Below are 21,693 nucleotides of genomic sequence, written 5' to 3' on the forward strand. Positions count from 1 at the left end.
GTACAATTCCAACACTACAGAATACTGTGATTTTTTTCTCTATGCTGGTATGACATCAAAAACTTTCATTGCTTATTGTGTCCTGGTTTCTCTGAAAAAAAAATAAATTCCTAAGTCCTTAATATGGACAGCATTCAAAACAACGTGGATGTGAATGTATGATACTTAAAAGAAGTATTTTTGAATTATCTGCAACTATTGGTGGTCCAAAACTAAAGAAACCGGTCAACACATGCAAAGTACTTAAGATATGAGGGAAACTCAAGATACACACTGATATACACTGAAGAAAATCAGTGTGCTGTACAGACCAAAGACCAGGATTGAAGGAACAGAAAACTGAGACCACTGCAGAGCCTACCCTTACCCACATACCTAGTTTGATGGATATCATCAAGTCTGGAGTATTACATACATTATTAATGTAAGATTCAAAAGAGACCACATGCAAACACTGCAAATCTATTAAAAATATAAAATTAACTGCCATTCTATTAAGCTTGAAGCCTTTTAAAAAGGTGATAAAATTTTAGCAACACTCTTCACAACTGCTACACTAGAGAAGCCGTAAATATTTCTGAAGTAGTAATTACAATTTCCTTTATACTACACCTAAACAAATGTATACACTATTGTTACTGGGTGCTATGGGTGTGCAAAGAATAGACTTTACAAGCTTTTAATAAATTTTAACAAACAGACATTTATATAAACACACACATCTTTCTGTCTGTATTTCAACCAATCCAATAAAAACTAACAAAGTAGTTTTACCCCTAGAAGTGATGTGGTAGCAATTAAGTAGAAGGAAACACTGCAAAGGAGTTTGTCCAGATTTGAGTCTCATTATAGACAAGAAGAAAGTCTGCTAGAATGTGTCAAGGCAGTATGCCAAGAAAGGGTACCTACCAGTGAACATAAATTGAGAGATTATTTTATAGGACAAGTGGACCCTGGTGTAAGTAAAGTCTAATAGAACCCAATGTTTTATCCATCAAAGTCTGCAAATTAAGCAGTTTGATGAATGGTTGCCTGAAAGGACACGCTTGAGAGAAAAGCCACCTGAAATTGTACCTGACTAAAAGGTAGTGTTTTTGCACAACAGACTTCAAAGAATCTTACAAGCTTTCATGTAACAGCTCTATTTATATTAAGGGCATTGTAAATAAACAAATCTTTAAATGTTAATATAGACAGCTCTCAGAAAACATTATCACAGCTAAATTTCACCCAAAGCTCAGAGATGCAAGCTGCAAAGCTATGTCTGAAGTTCTTGAAAAGCTGGTTTTAAATTCTCAATAGAATTCTTTATGAATTTTCTTCTAAGAATAAAATACTATAAAGCACTTTTTGAAGAGTCAGCAATATCCATTGCATTATAATGAAGTGTGACGTACCTAGAAACACGACGGTATCACTGCATTTTCTGTCCATGGCATAGATGAGCCTACTCTCCATCATACTTTTCCTGTACAAGACATTTCATGGTTCTCTTTACCCTTGCTGTCAATGGTTGCTCTCTTGCATCAATTTCATTTAGAATTATACTATAGATCAATGTAGTTCAAGACCAATGTGGCTGCTGTGAATGGTTGACTGCACATATATTCATTTAATAGAGCTCACACTATGACATGTATTGGCCAGCTGCATTTCCTCCTCACTTCAGCAGTTAATTTCATCAATAACTTATCTCATAGCCTGTTTCCCTTTTATCCAGAAAAAAGGACTGCTTTCTGCCAAGTCAGCTCTCAATAGTGATCACAAAAGCAAAACCAAAACAATACAATCCTCTCCTCCACCTCAAACATTGCAGTAGATTTGACTAAGTAATTGCAACTATTCTCTAAGTTAACCCAGCTTAACTAAGCTATAAACATGGAAGATAAAATATGTAATTGGAAAGTATAAAAAAAGAACTCTTCACCCCTACCAAAAACCTTTAAATTTTGTAAAACTAAATATTCTCCACTGTGTATTATGTGGAAGTCACATGTACTTTACCTTTGAGAGGTATTTGAGTCAGCAGTACATAAAACTTCTAAAAATCGAAGTCTTTTGAAAAAAATAAGTATTTTCATTTTTCCATTTTAAAATGCTTGGAAGCATTGCACCCTCCTCCCTCAATAACAAAATTAAAACCAAAAAGCTCATACAAAAAAGTTGTAAAAACTGTGTTACATACTTCAGAAGAATGCTTGAGGACAGTGTGAAAAGTCTCTTACATTTATAACCCGAATATGACTTGCCAGAAAAAGAAAAAATCCCCAAATCATCTATACATGTCAGGAGTTACTATTCCTTCTGAAGACAGAAATAACTCTTGAACCTGCCAATTATTTTACAGCACATAAGAATTTTTTTGAAGTTTGTGCTGCTTTTAAAAATGAGGCATTTAAGCAATGCCATTAAATATTTTAAGTATTTACCAATCAAAAGTAGCTGTTTACAAAAAGAAAAAACTAAAAAAGAAAAATTTAATTACACACTGAACATGAGAAATTTTCATAAGGCTACATATGAAGAAGAATGCACAAAATTAAAACTTCTACCTTATACAGTGAAGCACTCAGCTGCTCATTTCCCACAACTATACAATTCTTCAAAATTAGTAGACAAAGTTGTACATTGTGAACATCTGACTAATTTCCATCATTCAAGTGAAAATTTTGGAATTATCTGAATTAGAATTTAAGTTAATTCAAGGAAATCACACTGGACTTATATAGATTAATCATTTATCAACAGTGGTGCAAACTTCCTGAGCACATTTAAACTAATTTACAAGTATGTAATATTCATTTAGTCTAATCAGTTGAAGACAGGCAGAAATCAACATAGAGCAATGCATGAAAAGTGCTGCCCAGGCAGCAAGTAAACTGATTTTTGAAACCATTTCAGCTGAAACTTTGAAAGGTGAATGCTTAGGAAAGTCCTGGGACTACAATTCTGTTTTGGTTTCACAGTTCTGTTTGGTGGTTTAGCAAGAGCTCAATTATTTGAGTTCTGTCCAGAATTTATCCTAAGGTTACTTTTCCAAGGAAAAACCGCACCTCAGTACAAAGGATTAAATAATTTTAAGAACTTGAAATAACTATGTAACTTCACATTATAAGGATACATTGATCGTTATTAACAGACTTTCTTATTAATGTTTTTTGAGATATCATGGACAAAAATATATTTTTAAAGGTATTTTGTGTGTTAGTAGAATATTGAAAAAAAGTAATGCTTACTTCAGTAGCTTTTACGGTGTTTTGAAATAGAGATAAAAAAGCTTATCTATGATAGCACTAATCTAGAGCCATGATATGCCTGGCCTAGATTTGTCAAACAAACTCTGTATTGTTAATACAGAGTAAGTAGGAAGAATTCTACTTAGTGTGTGCTGGACTTAAGGCTTCAATCAGATAATACCCGAAGGATGTGTACACATCAAATGCTTTTGGGAATGGTGTACATGTGCACATGCAGCAGTCACCTACCTGCCTCTAGGAATCCTGAAGAAAATGGCCCTGAACAAAAATTCTTGAACTAAATACAGGTTATTCTTTGAAAAAGCTGGGAATATTTTCACCTTAAAAAATGTGCAGGAGAGAAAAAAAAAAAAAAAAGGAAAAAATTCTTCCCCAAACCAGAAAGGGAATCTCCTTAATCAAGTAAAACACATTTATATCATACCCTTTCTCTTAATTAATACTATGCATCATCACCACGTAGCCTAATCTAGTTTTTTTTATACTACCAAACTTGCTAATCATAGTTTATGTATTAATTTCGTTATATGTGGATGTCTTTAAATTCCTGAAATTACAGTAATGTATATGAACTTTTAATAATATCAAACACTTCAATTTTATTTTTATATACATACTTCAGAATATTAAATACAGCTTTTAAATTAAGCTTCTGAAAACAAACTATTACTTGGGATGCTACATATTTTCTTAAATGAATTCCAGCTTCCAGGGTTTATTAAGAAAGTCAGTCAGAAAACAAAATTTGCTGGCTATTAATTAAATTATTTGTTCCTATTTTATTTGATTTGGAAATGTTGTTCTTTCTGTTAAGCAGAAAGATGGATAATTTCTCCTCAAAACAATTAGCTTAATGTTCAGCCTGTTAAACAAGTAGCATTCATGGAACTTGTACTTAACACAAGAAACCCAAAATTGACAGACTAAAAGAAATTACTTCATAAAATGAAAATAATTTATTCTTTGTAGAACTGCATCTCTTGATTTTAATGGAAGGCGGTAATGAAAAAAAAATCATGTTATCCTAATAACATTGAGATTTAATATTTGAAATATGTGGGGAAAGAAAATCTCAACTGCCCTAGAGAAGTTGATTTAGTTTGCTGCAGAATCAAAAGTGTGTGCTATTTCTATAATCTCCTGTGTTAGATACATCCATTCTTGCATATCATAGACATTTTAATTTCAATTAATAATTAATTAATCAATCAATTAAAAATTAATTAATCAATGGCTTTAGGCAAAGACTGTTCTGTTGTATACTTTTCTTAGTAGCCTAATGGTGCCCTTAAATAACCAGACAGACACAGAATATCCTACCAGGTATGAAAATATGACCTGATGTTCTTTGTTAGGCAGTAATACTCTTGAATAATCCTAGACTGCATAATTGAATCCAAATACCTCAAAATGAATTCACCAACTGATGAAAATTATGAGCAAATCAGACTCTGAAAATGGCAAGCAAAAAGTTTAGGTAGAGTGGCATGATGAAAAGACAGAGCTTGTCTCCTACTTCCTTCTTGATCATGAAGTCTACTGGCTTTGCTTTTCCAAAGAGAAGGTTGGAAAATATGCTAATACTTAAAGCTAAAATATGCTAATACCTAAAGATAAAATATGCTAATACTTGCTTTCCAGGACTGGCCATGTTTCTAGACAAATAGCAACATGAAAAATTAAGATAGCTTTCTTGACATTGCTAAACTAACCAACTTGTCCAATATCCAAACTTAATTTTCATTTCCTGACTCTTGGCCTGCAGGAAAGGTCTGAGAAAGCAGTTCTAAGTCGTGAGATGAGACACAAGAGGATTCTCAATTCAGGAAAAAAACCCTGCTAAGGAATAACTTATTCTGACTAGCATTAAAAAGCAACAAAGTAAATGACAGATCATAAAAGCAGTTGCACACTTCTCTCCTTCACTATTTCTGCTCTTGCTTTGAGTAATAACTTAGAGCAGATCTTGTCTTTGACTACATCGATTTAATCAGCATTTTACAAGTGAAAATATTTTTTTAAATATTTCTATTTTTAGATTTCACAAGTACATGGAAATCCACAGAGCCTTACCAGTCAACACACCTATGGTATTTGTTACAAACAAACATCAGTGTAGACAGTAAAGAATAGTGTATAAGAAGTTAATCAACACAGAAGCTGTAAAAACTGTATTTAATGTTCTCTCAAAAAACATTAAAGTTAATAGATTTCTGCTTGCCATTTTTTTGCCAATTATCAGCAAGCTTAAAAAGTCAACTTGTCAATAAGCACTAAAGTAAACTTATAGGTATAATTCAAATATGCTATAGCACACATTTTAATGTTATACTGTAAGGAAGATGCGTCAGAGGGAAGCAACTATAATTTAGTTGTATGTAGCAGATGTACAGGAATATGCATATTTTACAAGCATAATAAAAGCAAGGCACCCCAGTATTGAAAAGGTATTGTTGTTTCTGCATAAATGCAGGGTTGAATTCCACACTCCATTACAGATATTGTTAAAAAGCAACCCTATAATGTTGTACTTAAATTAGTAAAAAAAAAATTCATAAAAGTAAATTACATTTACTTTCTATAATATGTAACTGATAAGAATTCCTGTCAGTTATTCTTAAACAGAGAAAATGCTAAACCATCACTACATGTCTGGGTTCTTCTCTGTCAAATCTAAATAAATAAAATTATGTCTGCCTTCTCTCTCCAGAGCTGTATCCAATGAATTTTTTACAAATGAGAACAACAGCTACAACTAATGCCTTTCAAGCCTCAGCAAAACTGAATTATTAAATCTGTCTGCCTATATCCTATTACAGCCTACTTATGAATACTTGATTTTATTTTGTATAATTGACAACAGTTGTCAGGAAAGGAAGGTTTTAACGGCAATCAAATTAAGATCAACTGGTATAAGTGTCAGAGTGAAGAGCTTGTGTCAAGTGTTGATGAATTAATTGATGGGTCACTGGGAAATAGGGCATGTGGAACTGCAGTGCCATAAACAGGTTTATATTTTCTGGCAATATTACCAGTCCCCCTGCTTTAAGTGAAAAACATTGAAAGAGATGGGTTACTAGAATGTACTCAGCAAAAGAAAAACAGACTTTAACTTTGCACACTTAACACCAGATCATTTACAAACAACCTCATTTTTAAATCATTTATATTACTTAAGTGACTATGTACATGAAAATTTTAAACTGATGACAAGGTGAATAGCAGCACCAAGATGACATATTGGAGCACAGGGTTTCATTTACTATTCTAATGAACAGCTTTCAATTATGATGGCTTCTAAGGAGGAACAAAACCGCAAGATACCTGAAACATCCTAAACATTTAAGCTACATCACCATTCCAGAGGATGCACATTTATGGAAGACTGATTAAATTAGTTTAAAAGCATTAATTTCTCTTAAGACCAGGGAAGAACTGTGTGTACTTGAGATATTTGATCTGAATTAAGAAACCGATGAAGCAATTGATTAATTGGAATTTAAGCCATCAGTCACTGGATCCATGAACAGTTTCATTTACATTCTAAACAATCAGCTGATGGTCTTATAGGATACCATGTATTAATACACAGTCAATATGATACCCCTAAACTCATCACAGCTCCTTATTGACAAGAAGTCAGATGTTTTTTAATCCAAGCTTGATCACATTGCATCTTTTTTGAATTGCGGTATTGATTCAGTGCGCTTCAGGAATTTTTATCTCTATTAAAACATTATGGAATTTTCAGACATAGCAAACAATGTTCCAAGTTTAAAAAGTCTACATTCATATTCACATTCTCAAATTCTGGCTTATTGATTTATATTATTTTGAGATATACAGAAGAATACTCAAAAACATTAATTTTTCCATTTAAGAGGATTTGATGCACCGCTTTCCTCCATTATTTGTCTGATGCATACTAGCAATCTCTTTTTGCAGAAACCCAGCGATACAGATAAAAGATGGTGTGCATTATTTACATCTTCAGAGTAATGACTAAATCAAATAGTCTGCCATAGACAATGCTTAGAACACTGAAAAAATTCTCACTTTTCAGATAAAATATAAATACCAACTAAACAGCTCCATGATTTGAGAGCTCCGGAAGCATAGCAGAACTCACTGTCCCCATCAATGTTCCTAATGCACTTACGTATTTCTAAAGACCAGTAACACAAAAAAGTACATATACATCTCAAAGAAGAGTGCTTGGAGAAGACTTAAGGAGCATTTCCTCTTTTGATGAAATCAGAGTTCACAGAAGAGGTTGAGAAAAGCATATGGCCAAATATACCAGTATCCATTGAGAACATGTGTTGCTGCCAAGATTTTAGCAGCAATAATAATCAACTTGAAGGACAGTCCAACTAAATTAAGGGGAGTAGTAATAAAAGCCTTGGTATCTCATAAAGCTTAAACATAGAAAAGTACAAGCCAAAGGACCATCAGGGTACAACGGGCATGTGAAAAACAAGAGGATAAATTTTTAGTTAAAGTTTAGCAGGGAAAAGCAAATTTTCCTTTACTGTTTGGTAACTGGGAAGAAACAAGAGACCTAGCTATGGAGATTTAACACTGGACCTTACAGGTACTTTACAGACAACATGTTATAAACTTCCACACAAGGAATTCTTGAACCCTACTTTTGCAAGAGTAATTTCAGTTTTTCTATTTTCAAAGCCTTTGACAACATTTCAACGAGTCTATTAGCTCTTAATATACACATATTTTTTTGCCTGACTTGCCCTGCCTCTGAGATCTACTTTGATGATCTCACCTTCAGTTTCTCTACATTGTTTCCCAAAAAGGGGGAATTGTTTGGGATTTTGGGACATTCAGACTGCTACTCAAGCCAAGCCACCAAATCTCCTCAAATTTCTGGGAAAATGCATTCTCACTGGCAAATAGGAAGAGGCTCATTTATGCCTAACACAATACACAGTCTCCTTACACATGAATTTTCTCAACTCTTACTAGTCTTTTTTTTTAAATACAGAAAAAAAATTAGAATATTTCTTTGCTAACACTTATTTTGCTGCAAAGCTAATGAAACACATGGATTGTACTAGTCAGACAAGTATGCAGAAAAAATAAAATAATAGCGAATTGTATATCTGATCATGTCTTCTAATAATATTTTACTGTGTAATTTTACAGGTCTAATAGAAGAGTAGAATATTATTTGGAACCTAACGTCTGCCGAGACCACCTCCTTCCACCACATAACATTCATACTATCTGACTACATTTTAAACAAGTAGCTGATCACATCAAATCACCAGTACTCAGTGGCTTAAAGCAGATACCAAAACATTTCGAGCCTGAGTTAAATCAAATGCTAAAGACTGAATAGGAACTGAAATAGAGAAACAGATTAAAGTAGTTTGGACAGATTGTTGGCAGCTACTCATGCCCTGAAGATAAACTTTTATCTGGCCGTATGTGCAAAACTTAACTCTAGTCATTTATCATTCTCTATAGTAATAGATTTTCAAAGCATTTTAGTTTGCAGACAGGTAGGTTTTACAACACTTGTTTCCTAAACATAATAGAAAATTCCAGAATGTGTGACAAATGCAACTCCTTCAGCCTTATTATTCTGCAGTAGCTGGTTTTATGAAGAAATAAAAAGTGACATCAGCTGCACAACAGAATTCCAAACTGACATTTTCTCCTCTGGTTTGATTTTCAAATATCTGAAGTTTCAGACCAGGCTGGGGCCCAGATAATCAAGTTATTTGTAGAACACTTACTCCTAACTGTCCAGAATAAATAGACAGTACTAGCATCACCTTTATTATATTCTTCCTTGCAGTGAGTTTGGAATTTCATTCTTTGACATAAATGTTCTACTAATATTTGCTTTTTAAGACCTACAAAACTAGATATTTTAAACAAGTTAAATGTATTTGGGGGCACAATGCTCTCTTTTTGTATAGAAATGCTTAAGAATTCATCATTTAAAAAAAAATGTCTTTAATGAGAAGACATTGTTTGAGATGGTAGACTCTGGTGCATGCCTTTACTGGTTAACTCATAGCTCCTTCCAACAGAAAATCAACTTGCATGAATGATTATTTAAGCCTGTACTTGCATTGCAGAGTTTATGCCAGTTAAAGGGTTTGCATTTAAAATAAAAATCACATCTGAGAGTTATATTGCTACAGAAATGAATTGCTACAAAGCCTCAAAATAAAAATTATTTTCCTGTTTTATTCCCACATTTTCCTTATACCATTGTTGTTAAAGTAATTACAAGTAAAGACTCTTGAAAACTCTTAACTACAAATTTTAATGCAAGGTAGATGACTCTTATTGCTACAATCCTAAAAAGTATAAAGATGTTTGCAACCAGTATTTTATGCCTGAGTAAATATACAATTTTTAAATAATTTCATAAATGGAATTCAAAACACTGATCTATGCAATGGGAAATGTCCACGGGGAGCTTGACAAGCTGGAGAAACGGGCTGATGAACAAGCACCAGAACAATGTAACAGTGGCCTGAAAAATACTGCATGTAGCAACTGTGCAACTTGCATTACCTTGGAAAGAGTTAAATGTTCTTCACAAAGGATTGTAAGAATTTTTAAATGATTTTCCATTTCCCTACTGCTTGCATTGCACAGCTGTAGTGGAGGACAGTGTTTTGCAGTGTCCACACCACTAAATTATTATGTACTGGATTTAAGGACAAACAGTACCAAAACTGATTTATGATAAAAATGTTTGCATGAGAGTATGCTTGACAGCAGTGGAACTGATCAGCCACTGGGAGTTGCTCTCTCCAGAATATCACCTCTACAATTAAAAAAAAAAAACCCCTATTTTGTCAATTTAGTAGCTGTTGAGAAATCTAAAGCAGCTGAGATATTAAGATAAATTTGTGACTTTATTTTACCAGACATCTACATATACATCTTTTTATGAACTTTTACAAGTTTGTTAAAAGAGAAATCTTTTAATGCAGTACTCTCTCGAAAAAAAAAATACTACTTTTCCATAAGTAGTGGCTGTTACTCTTCATGAAATCAAATGTCTACCAAAAAATTTAACTCTATGCTAGGCTCTTGTGCTAGGAAAGAAGACTATGGGCAGGAAAGCTGAAGCAGACCAGGAAAACCACTTCCTGTTCACCCTTTGGAAGTTCAGTTTCACCAGAAAAGGCTAAAAAGAAAATCCAGCTCTACTTTTCATACCATCACAAAGCCCTATCTGTGACAAAGAGGAGTTAGGGAACAATCAGGAGGGTTTGACTAAGATTAAGCAATTCTTACCCCTGTAAAAAGCAACTAAGGAAAGTCAGTATCCTGCCAGCACTGTGATTAGTCTGTCATAGGCCTAAGTAGTTAGCACTAATACAGAAACAATCTTTTGCAGTCCTAGTGTCCATGGAGCATATCACAAGACTTAAAACTTTTTATCCCCTTTGGCTATTCAGGCTGCAGATGTAGGCAATTAGTTCCTTTAGCTGTAATTCCATGTACAATGCCATTCTGCCATGCCATTTTTCTACCAGCAACTTTTGACTTGGGGCTGATTTCAACCTAGTATGGCAGCACAATAGACTCAAAACTAGGAAGTTCCCTGAGTTTTTGTGAAACAAGAGAGGATGAAAGAGCCATATGAATAAAAGAAAAGCCAAGCTGGTAACTCCAACAGTTATCTGTTCCAGGACCTAGCAAAAATTGATAGCTAAAATCAACATTTCCTTAGCTCAGAACTTGCCACTGCATTTGCCAGCTTTTCACCATGAATAATAAGAATCTGGAATTATTAGAGGCATGTAAATAAAAAGCTTGTCTAGAAAAAAAATAAGCTTAATTCATTCTTTTTTGACACTTTGTAGTCACCCTATAAAGTTTGTAATTCCTCTCAAAATTTCACATTTGGAAGTAGAAAGAGTACAAATTCCAGAAACACCGAGTCTTACAGTCACATGCACCAGATTTTCTGGCAGGACCAGACCCATGCTTAGAGCATGTGCTACCATAGGAATACCTGAGTTGGATCAGAAGCCAGTCACTGCACCAAGGCACAGGCAATGTGGAGTGCAAGGATTGTAGCTTATAGAAGGAAAGAGTTTATCTTTGAAATTTTTCTTGTGTTTTACACAGACAGTATCTTTGATACTCCCATAATGAAGTTATTAACACACGCTTCAGTTGGCAGTTTCTGGGGACAAGTATAAAGTTCTATGATGATCTCTGGAATGCCCTGTCTAGCCTTTGATTTTGGACTGAGATGGCATATAGACAAATGAAATGCAGAGAACATGCCAAACAAATTAAAAACGATCCTGAAAGTTTTGTTAAGGGCCACTTAAGATCTAGTTTAATTTCAGCAGGGGAGTTTTGTGTTGGTGTAACAGAGATCTTGCCTACATTTGCATAACACCTTTACTCTAAGGTAGTCAGTTGATTTTGGCATGCTGCCTGCTTACACAGAAAATGAAAATAACCTTCAAACCATCTTTTGCAGCCAGCTCAGCATGAACATTTCCTTTTATTTGGTGGAAGGCTGATAAATGGGACAAATCATCCAAATCACTTGTCACTTCTGCCATATATAATGAGTAAAATCAAGATTCAGTCATAGATAATCCCCTCCTACCTTTTCAAATACATACAACTCCAACATATTTCTCCATAAGCTTTTCATGCCTAATTTTTTAAAATTATTTTTCTTTATTTTGGAAGTCAATGAAAATCTTTTGGAAACCTCTATTATGCAGACAAAAGGAGCCAGACAAAAGCAAAGAATTCACATTTGAGGAATGATTTCCACCTGCTCCATCCCCCTGGGAAGTAATCCTGACTGAAAATACGAACAGCCATCTAGTTGCCTCCATCCATGAAGGAGAGGAATACGAATGTTACAGACTGTCACATGAATACAAAAGAAAGTGCCACCAATATGAGCTTTCAGACTATAACTTCTGTAAAGTCTGATTAATAAACATAGGAAACTTAGAAATTAGATACAGGTGACATTAAGTTATTATATCAGATCTTTGAAGAAATCATTCTACCTAAAAGACAATGAATTTGATAAAGAAAGGAAAAATACACCTAATAAGGAATTAGTTTTATCAAAATAAGCTTGATACCCCAGAATGCAGCTTCTGCTATGTACAGTTAAAAATATCCTAGAAAACTAAAAATGCAATTGGGGGGCTGTAAGTTTCTGGATGAACTTTGTAAGCTGCCTATTTATAACTCAAATAGCTTCTTTTTTTGAGTGATGATGTAGGATACTGCAATGCTGCAGACTGCATTAATATGTAATGTAAATATTGAAGCTGGAAAATTGTACTTTACCCCAAAAGAAGCTTACAGGGAGGTTTGGATTTTGAGATTAGTTCAAACTCTCTAAAGAGTTCATTACTCTTTAGAGATTTATAGTAAGAAGCTATAGTTAAACTGCTTTATTACACAGGAGATAAAATTACATATAGAACATAAAACCATGCAAAAACTATTTCACGAAGTACTTACAAGTTTCAACTATAAATTAAAGCATAAATCAGTCAAAACTGCAACATCAGGAAGAAACAATTACAGATGTAAGTGTTCACTCTTTAGTCAAAAAACAATTACTGCCATATGCTTGAAGTTTAGGAAATTATTTTTGTCTGGTTTTGCTTTCTTTTTTTGTTTTTAAAGAAGTGCAGCACCAATAAAACTAGTTAACCTGTTGCTTGTAAACAAAAAATTAGGCTTTTTAATAGATTGGGGTTCTGAGAGGGAATAAAAATAAAATCCTGAACCAGAGGATGGTTAACAAAAATGGAGCTTATATAAGACAACTAGAAGACTTTGTCACTCCAGGTCAGTTATAGATGCCCACTGCATGTAATCAGCATTAACAAGACACAGCAACTACACACAAATTTCTTCTTTTAGCAAATATATAGCTCTCCTAGAGTTCCATAGGCTATCAGAAGTATTTTTGTCTTCTCTTTCAAATTATCTCTACAAATTTAGGCTTTTATCTGAAATATATGATAGAACTCCAGTGCCACAGTGAAATACTATGTGCCACTAATATGGGGCTTACCAATATCACAGCTATTAGCTTTGTGAAATTTAGTGCTGTCTGACAAATACCAGACAGTTCTTCAGGATCTGAAGAGAAATGGTAATATAAAGGAGGAAAACTCATTTGAGTTACACACAGGGGCATCCAGTAGTAATTTCTAAAGTTTACAAAACAGCTATAATTTACTGGGTTCCTATAAGGGAAATATTTGTTTCTCAAAGATTAAGAGTACTCCCCTATCACCATGTGAAGAGAAATGGAGCTAGCAAGCAGCACTTTTCTTTCTCTCACGCAAGAAAATTCCTGGTTTTTTGGCCTTTTTTCGTGACTGACTAAAAAGGCAGTATTATTTCGAAGTAAAAGAACCCAAAAAAGTTATTTCAGGAATTCAGATCATTGTAATAAATTTTTCCAAAAATAGTTATTTTAAACACATATTAGGAGGTTCAGATTTGAGTTCTTGCAAATTTAATAACAGAAACACAATCAGATGACATTTAAAGGTATGTTGCAAGACAATGATCAGTTGCAAATTGTGTCAAAATGTGAAAATAATGACAAATCATACTAATCAAATGCAGTCTTATAAATCTCTTTGCTGAATATTTTTAGCATTTTTAATACTTAAACCTTTTGTTAAAACAGCTCATAAAACCACTCATGTAGAGAAATATATCTATAGAAGTCTCATGTTCGCAGTAAGATTACTCCTGGTTTACAGTCCAAGCATAATGTGTTTGTATGGACTCTCTCCAATTAATCTGATGAAGGAAGAGCTCCATCAATCTATTTAACCATTTCAAATTGGCCACAATGTACAATCTAAAATTCTACCACAACTACCAACCATGTAATCAATAAGAATTGTGGTTACATTATCATGTAACCAATGTGAATTGTGAAAACATACCTGTTTTTTCTGAGGTTCTCAGAAACACCATGTCAGATGGGATTCGTTGATTCTGAGAGAAGAAGAAAGAAAAAAGGTATATTTTTTGTAAGTACGAAAAGTGAATTCCAATCAAAAGTCGAGTAAGATCTATCACCAAAAGGTCACACTTGGATTGAAACTCAATTAAATAGGATTTCTCGCAGTACTTTACATTCAGCATTTGCAATTCAGAAATCAATATTTTCGAAAAATTATACCATAAGCAAACAACAGCTAATCCTTTCAGATGTTCTTTATAAGTGAATCATAAATACCTGAAGAACAGATTAACATTTTCTTGACTGAAAACAGTACTTCAAGTATATAAATATGTAATCAAAGTATTTTAAAACATAGTTTCACTGAGCAAAACTCTGACTTTAGTTAGCACACATAATTTAAAAAAAAAAGAAGGTAAATGTAAAATATCTGTCTTGGCACTCAAGTTGCAAATGTTATGTATACCAAGCATTCTTCTCTCTTCCAATACACACAAACATACATAGGGGAAATAGCAAACTAGGGAACAGCATTATCCTATTCCACATGTGTAAAATGAACAGAATTTCTTCCTCACTAAGACACAGAATCACATGCACAGTCAGGTGTATCTGTTCTGTCATTTCCCTTTCCAGCACAGAATTGCCTGTATCAAGTTTTCAATTATTTGTTCCTCACAGAAAGGCTTTCTAAGCTTTCACAGGTTAAACAAGATGAACAATACCAGCCTCCCACACACATGCTACATAACTACCCAAACCCTCAGCTCCCTTTCCACTTGCTCCCAAGGCATCTACCAGCACCAGTTACACATGGCCAACACAGGGTTTAGGAATGAAACACCAGAGAAAGCAAAAATAACCAACATATCAAAATTTGCAAGACACAGGACTGGAAAGGAAAAAAAAAAAGGTTTTCCATTAATCCACAGAAACTTCCCCAAAATCAGCATGGTACCACAACAGTGCCTTTTGGAACAGTGTAATCTGAAGAGATCTGCCAGAGTCAACTGCCAGACTATGTGTTATATGGCCTTAGCTTCCAAAATATCATGATGCAAACTCTCTGAATCTCTGGGACACCAGTACTTCTCACCACTCCTTGTAACATACTCTCAGCAACACTGGTTTATAAATGGGACTGGAAGCAATTGTAACTGTATTCTCTATGGGAAGTTCAGTAAAGAGGGGCCATAAAGGGCTACAGAGAGGGCTATCATAAGCAAAGATGATGCTTGAAAAATGAGGAAATTGGAAAACACTAAAACATAGATGCATGTTTTAGTTTACCTGAAAATTCTACATAGGTAGCAAAAACCTCTCCGCATAACTTAAAATTATGCATTTTCATCCATTAGTATTTCCTAATTTGCAACATTTCCCATTTTAAGGCTTTATGCTTTTACAAAGTTCACTTGCTTGTATGCCAACAGTATTCACCTTGAAGAGGCTGTTCATCTGTAACTAGTACAGCATTTCTTTGAATCTTGCCTTATAAGAGCTAATAATTAAGGTTGTAGTGAAATTTATTATCCACCATGAGCCCAGATTCAAGTAGGAATATCTTGTTCAAATTCGGAAAAAAAATGCAGAAAAAATATTAACCTTAAACTATATTATTTTGCACCTCTTAGAAAGAAAAAAGAGGTAAAGGAAAAGGCAACTTCAAAATTAAATAATTCTGTCCTTAAATGACAATAACAATTAAACAGATATCCAGTCTTAATATAGATTAGCTATACATTTTTGCAGCTCCCCTGCCAGCTCTGACATAAATCCATTACATGAGTTTCAGGCTACTGACTTCATGCCTACAAACTTCCAGTTACTTGTAAACAAACTAAAACACTTCACCAACATCCAAAAATTTTGCAAAAATAACTGTCAAATGATCTAATACTGAATTAAATAGAAGTTCTGGTAATACAAAGGAGGTACCTACAAGTCACTACCAATTTCCATTGAGGACACATTTCAGTTCACATTGACTGAATGAAACATTAGCCTGGCACAGAGTATCCAAGATTCAGATACTTTATGCCTGACAAAACTGGGCAGACTCATAGCATATCTGAAGTTGGAAGGGACCCATAAGGATCACAGAGTCCAACTCCCTGCTGCTTTAAGGACTATCTATGACTAAGTCATTTGACTAAGTGCAACATCCAGACAGTTCTTGAACTCAAACAGGTTTGGTGCCATGATGACTTCTCTGGGAATCCTGTTCCAGTGACTGTCCAGCCTCTCAATGACAAGCCTTTTCCCAGAACTTTCCCTAACACAGCTTCTTTCATAGAATCATAGAATGTCTTGGGTTGGAAGGGACCTTAAATATCATCTTGTTCCAACCCTCTGCCACAGGCAGGACCACCTTTCACTAGACCAGGTTGCTCAAAGCCTCATCCAGCCTGACCTTTAACACTTCTAGGGACAGGGAATACACAACTTCACTGAGCAATCTGTTTCAGTGTCTCACCACCATCACAGTGAAGAATTTCTGGCTATTATCTAATCTGTATCTACCCTTTTTCAATTTAAAGCCATTACTCTTTGTACTGTCACTGCATACCGTTGTGATTCCATGACACTGATCACCTGAGGGTGATCAGCACTCCTCCCCCTCTGCCCCCCAATAAGAAAGTTATAGACTGTGATCAAATTAGTCATGTGAATATTTCTCAATTTAATACAAAGAATAGATATTGATTTTGCCTTCTTTTGTGTTCTCTCTTGCTCATTTTTCTTTCCTGTAAAATAATGAAACCTTTTCTGCATAAATGTATCTGAATGTATCCTACCATGTAGGGAAGGCTAGAGACTGACTTGTCTTTAAAGTATTTTAAATTGACATCTTGTTTTATTATCAGACTTTTCATAATTTGGAAGTGGGCAGAAAGACACTACAGGAGTACTAGGTACCAAAAACATTGTCATTATTATTGCTGACTCTGGAGAGCAAAGATAGCCCTGCAGATGCGTACCTAGTCACTATAAAAGTGTGACTACATAGAAACAGATGGCAAGTATTCTACAAAAATCTTTAACATCTCATTATGGAGAAAATTAAATTCTGTTGTACATTGTCACAGTCAAACAGCAGCAGTATGTCAATCACGTTAGCCCTCTCATGTCATATTTATCAAAGTAGAACAAGTTAAAATGACAACAGATACAACTTCAAGCATTCAGAAACCCATGAAAAAACTGCATAATCTCAATTACCGTGGAGATTATACCAGAAATGCTTATTAACATATACTGAAATTTGAATAGATAAGTCATGAAAATTACTTGAATACATTGTTTTTCTTAAATCTGGGCAGAATTAGAGATCCAGAGAAGGAAGGCTCCATTTATCTCAGTGTTTACAGACTTCTAGATTCAGTCCTAGAGATCTAACTACAGCCAGCCAATGGTCAATACAAGGCAAGTGTTTCCCCAGTTCCAGGGTTCCCATAAGTAACTATGCCATCCAGGAATACCAGCCAGACTGGTAAACAAGAAACCCATGAAGACATCGATACTTTCCTGCAACACAGACTATAATATTCACTTAAAAATACTCTTCTCATAGCTTTCACATTACTTTCATATTTTTCTCATGTTATTATGAAGAAAATGTTATTTACATAAACTTTTCCTGTTTCCTAGTCAGTCTTCCAATTCCCCTCAATTGTGCATAGCTACAGACCCCTGGAATTCTGTCTTTGCTGTCCTTCCTTCTCTATGCATGCAATGGACCATGTACTTCTATCGTTAACTAAAATACTCCACTTGCTTCTGAGTTATAAAGAGAACAGGCACTTCCCAGTTGTCTTCCTGGATCTGCATGCTGTGAAACACTGCATGTTAGCATTAGCTGCAATCCTTGCAAATACTGGATTAATTTCACTTTACACACAAGATTAAGGTAAAAATTGTGTACCGTTACAGTTCCAAGAAAAGCTCTCAAGGTTTGAAGAAAAAGCATTACTGTTCTCATGCTTTAAATCACTATTATGTGTTGTTATTGTTAAATGTTGTCCCAAAAGTGTGTAGTTATTATTATTAACTAAACATGTTGTTGAGTTTTATGCCCTCCTCACATCTCCAAAATGTATTCCAAACAGTCAGTAAGGTACAGTGTCTAAATAACAATATCTGAACTTGACAACTCATCCTTTCAATTGTCTTATTTAGGAACACTATGCACATCTGTGCTTCCACGGGAAACTAAAAATGTATATTTTAACACAAGCTGAGGAGAACATCCAGAAGTAGCATGGCTGCTTAAGGCATTGTTCAGCTAACAGATATGAATGTCTTTGAGCTTTTAAAATTAGGCAATGCTTTCATCTGTTTAGGCTTCATCCTGCCTAGTAATAGTGCTATATGAAATTTTCAATTGGAACAATAGATTTATTACTTAAAACGAAACTATTTTAAGCATATTACAGTTACTTAAGAAATACTTTGAAATTAATTGGGACTATTAAAAAAAAGACGATCATAGGATATTAAAAGTTTAAATCTAGAAGAGAGCCTTTCACCTAAGTTGTTAGTATTTGTGATGCAGTCACTAGTTAACATATGGATCTTGAGCTCAAGTGAGTCATTAATTTCACTGCAGATGCTGTTGATGCATCTACCAGTCAAATACAATGTTAACTTGTTTCTCTGCCATTAGAGTGAGCAATTGAACATTTCACTCCTGACTGGTTCTTTGGCTTAAGAGTCATACTCTGAAATTGAAAACTGCTTGCTCCAACAAAATACAGTCCTCAACAGAACCAGAAAACATTTAATTTCATTAGCCTGAAAGCACCCCCAGCTAGGTCAAAAGGAAAAAAGACAGCTCTACTGGGGCAGTAGGGAGCTTGAAGCTGAAATTCTACATTCAAAACATTATATGCATCTTACTGACAAAACCTGACTCAAATCTTCATCAAAAAGCTCCTTAATCATTATTTCTCTAAATCCTTAAACATGACTTTTTTCATTAGAAACTTCAGGTATTCACAACATATGAGATCTAAGCTACTGCAAATACTGCTAAAATAGCAACTTCATGCATGACAGAATGATCCCCAAAGTAACTCCAGTTTTCCAAATTCTAGTATAATCCAACAGACAGATGGATCACAGTGAATTTCAGGAAAGGCAGATTACCTAAGTAGCTGTCAGAGTCTTCCCTGCACTCTATAATAATTAATTCCAGGTTTAGAGTTCAAGAAGGACCAAAAACCTCCCTGATAAAAATCAAAGCAAATATCTCAGTCTCCTAGAAGTTCTGGAATAGGCAGAAGCAAGCACATGCAAGCCAATTCCACCTGCACTCTAAAGTAACAAGGCATAAAGCAAAACAGATGTAAAGGCCACACATACCAGTGCCTTTCTTGTACAGCCTAGTACTTGCTGCACAGAAGAGGCCAAAAAGATATAAGGCACACAGAGCAGACAAAAAAGAACAGGAAAAAAGCAAGAAATGGTGAAAACTACATGAAAATATATCTATTTTAAGCTGAGAGCAACAAGCCAAATGAGATCTGGGTGTATTGTTTTTTTCTTTGAACTATAAGAAATAGAAAGGAAGGAAACAGAAGTTTTCCAAAGCAAGCAGAAGTAGATACAAGCTTCAGTTTGAGGTGCCTCCTTGCAGTATCTCAATGAATCAGCTCTCTGATACAAAGCGTGATGGGAATTAGTTGCAGGCACCCAGAAAGTGAGTCACTTTTCCAGAATAATTTTAAGCAAAAATAGTTTCCTCTACCAACAAATTTAAGCTGACTTCTAAGATCACAATCATTTCTTAGTAGCCCAGAAAGGCAACTGAAATAAGCAACAATCTTTATTATAATGTTTATAATGTTGTAATTAGAGCAAAGAAGAATTCACAGCTTTCACTCACCATCTGCAAACAAACTGGAAAGCTTTCAGTCCATTAAAAAAACATATAAACTGTCTTATTATTTAATTATATATTGTTAGATACATATTATATTAAAATGACACAAATATATAAATATACACACATACATATAAATAAAGATGATTCTTTAAAGTTTCAGACAGAGAAACACTGATTCAACATCAGAAGGAAGGTATCAGTAAGGAGACATATTAAAACATTCAGCACAGCACATTTCAGGGAATTTAATCCTGTAGTTGTATTCCCTTCACAAGATTGATTTAACCATATAACTATTCATAAAATATAAATATATAAACTCAATTAAAATATAATTAATTTTATGATAGACTTCCTTGAAGATTCTAAAATAAGACTTGAACTAAAATACTAGCTAGTTAGGACTTCACAGATAAGTACCTTGATACACTTTTCTTCAGAAGATAATTAGCATGTTAATAATCTTTAGTCTCTAAAATATATTTTAAAAGTATCAACCTTTTCCACTATGATGAGGTCTCCAACTTGTATGTCTGAACTCTTAACTTGCACTTTACCTTAAAAAAAAAAGAAGAAATATAATCAACATTAATAAAGAGTAACAAGAATATAAATCCCAGAATGCAAGTGCTATTTATAGATGCTACTATTAAGTGAAAATGTTACAATTGATACAAAACATCTCTGCTGAATACATTGATAAATACATTTCATCTGTTTGAATAAATAACCCAGTGGTTTAAAAAAATTCCACTACTGTAACCAGTTAGGTATTGTAGAAGTATTAGAGGAAAAATACATATGGCAGATGCTCAAGTCTGATCTGTAGTATCTGTAATAGAGTTGCAAAACTGGAAAAAGGAATTTTTCACATCTACTAGGCAGCACTTCTGTGTCTGACAAGAATTTTAGTCATGGAGCAGTCTTGCACATATGAGTTGTTATTCACAGCACAGTTACCAACAAGTACCTTTGCTTGACCACTAAAGTTCCTGATGTAATTGGCACTATCTGATAATGTTGGCAATTATAGCAGAAAAGACATAAAACTCTCTGAACTCAAAGAAATGCCTAAAGATTTAATTCTAGAAAAGTAAAATATCAGAAGTTTTTAATTCTCTAAAGCTGCCCATTCAGTAACTGCTGTGAACAACACACTCAAAAATATATACAATACATTTTCCTGTCTAATTTCCATACATTCTGTAGGGTATTATTATTTGTAAGACTCTTAAGTTTTAACATTCTTATTTGGTGGACTGGAAAACTGAGACAGAGGGGTTAAGCTATTGCCCAAAATATGTTATTATTTATCTTGAATATTGAATATATATTGAATACTGATATTGAATTATTAGAATCCAGGAGTTCTAGTCCCAGGTCTACAACTCCAAAATAAAGTGGCTTCCCTGAGTTAAAAACAAACCAAAACCCAAAATCCCCTGAAGATATAAACACACACACATATTTGAACAGCCTCCTGAGCCCCTGTAAGGATGATCTTCCCTCAAGAGAAATACTACCACGATTCCAAGCAGCAGGTATAAGATGGAAAGCATGTCAAAACATGG

General features: G+C 34.2%; 1 protein-coding gene across 5 annotated transcripts in view; it reads right to left on the minus strand.

The window, feature by feature from the left end:
• Positions 1–21,693, minus strand: part of ATP9B (ATPase phospholipid transporting 9B (putative)) — a 158,897-nt gene that overhangs the window by 96,962 nt on the left and 40,242 nt on the right. For all 5 annotated transcript variants that reach the window (XR_004061703.1, XM_030971882.1, XM_030971881.1 and 2 more), the window contains exons 6-7: positions 20,621–20,679; positions 14,216–14,267 (exon numbers count right to left, since the gene is read on the minus strand). Coding sequence is in view for 4 of the 5 variants with exons in the window: in XM_030971882.1 (XP_030827742.1) it covers positions 14,216–14,267; positions 20,621–20,679 (111 nt within the window). In the remaining variant the exon portion in view is untranslated. The remainder of the gene's footprint in view (positions 1–14,215; positions 14,268–20,620; positions 20,680–21,693) is intronic.

The sequence above is a fragment of the Camarhynchus parvulus genome, chromosome 2 (genome assembly GCF_901933205.1).
Source record: "Camarhynchus parvulus chromosome 2, STF_HiC, whole genome shotgun sequence".
NCBI lineage: Eukaryota > Metazoa > Chordata > Aves > Passeriformes > Thraupidae > Camarhynchus > Camarhynchus parvulus.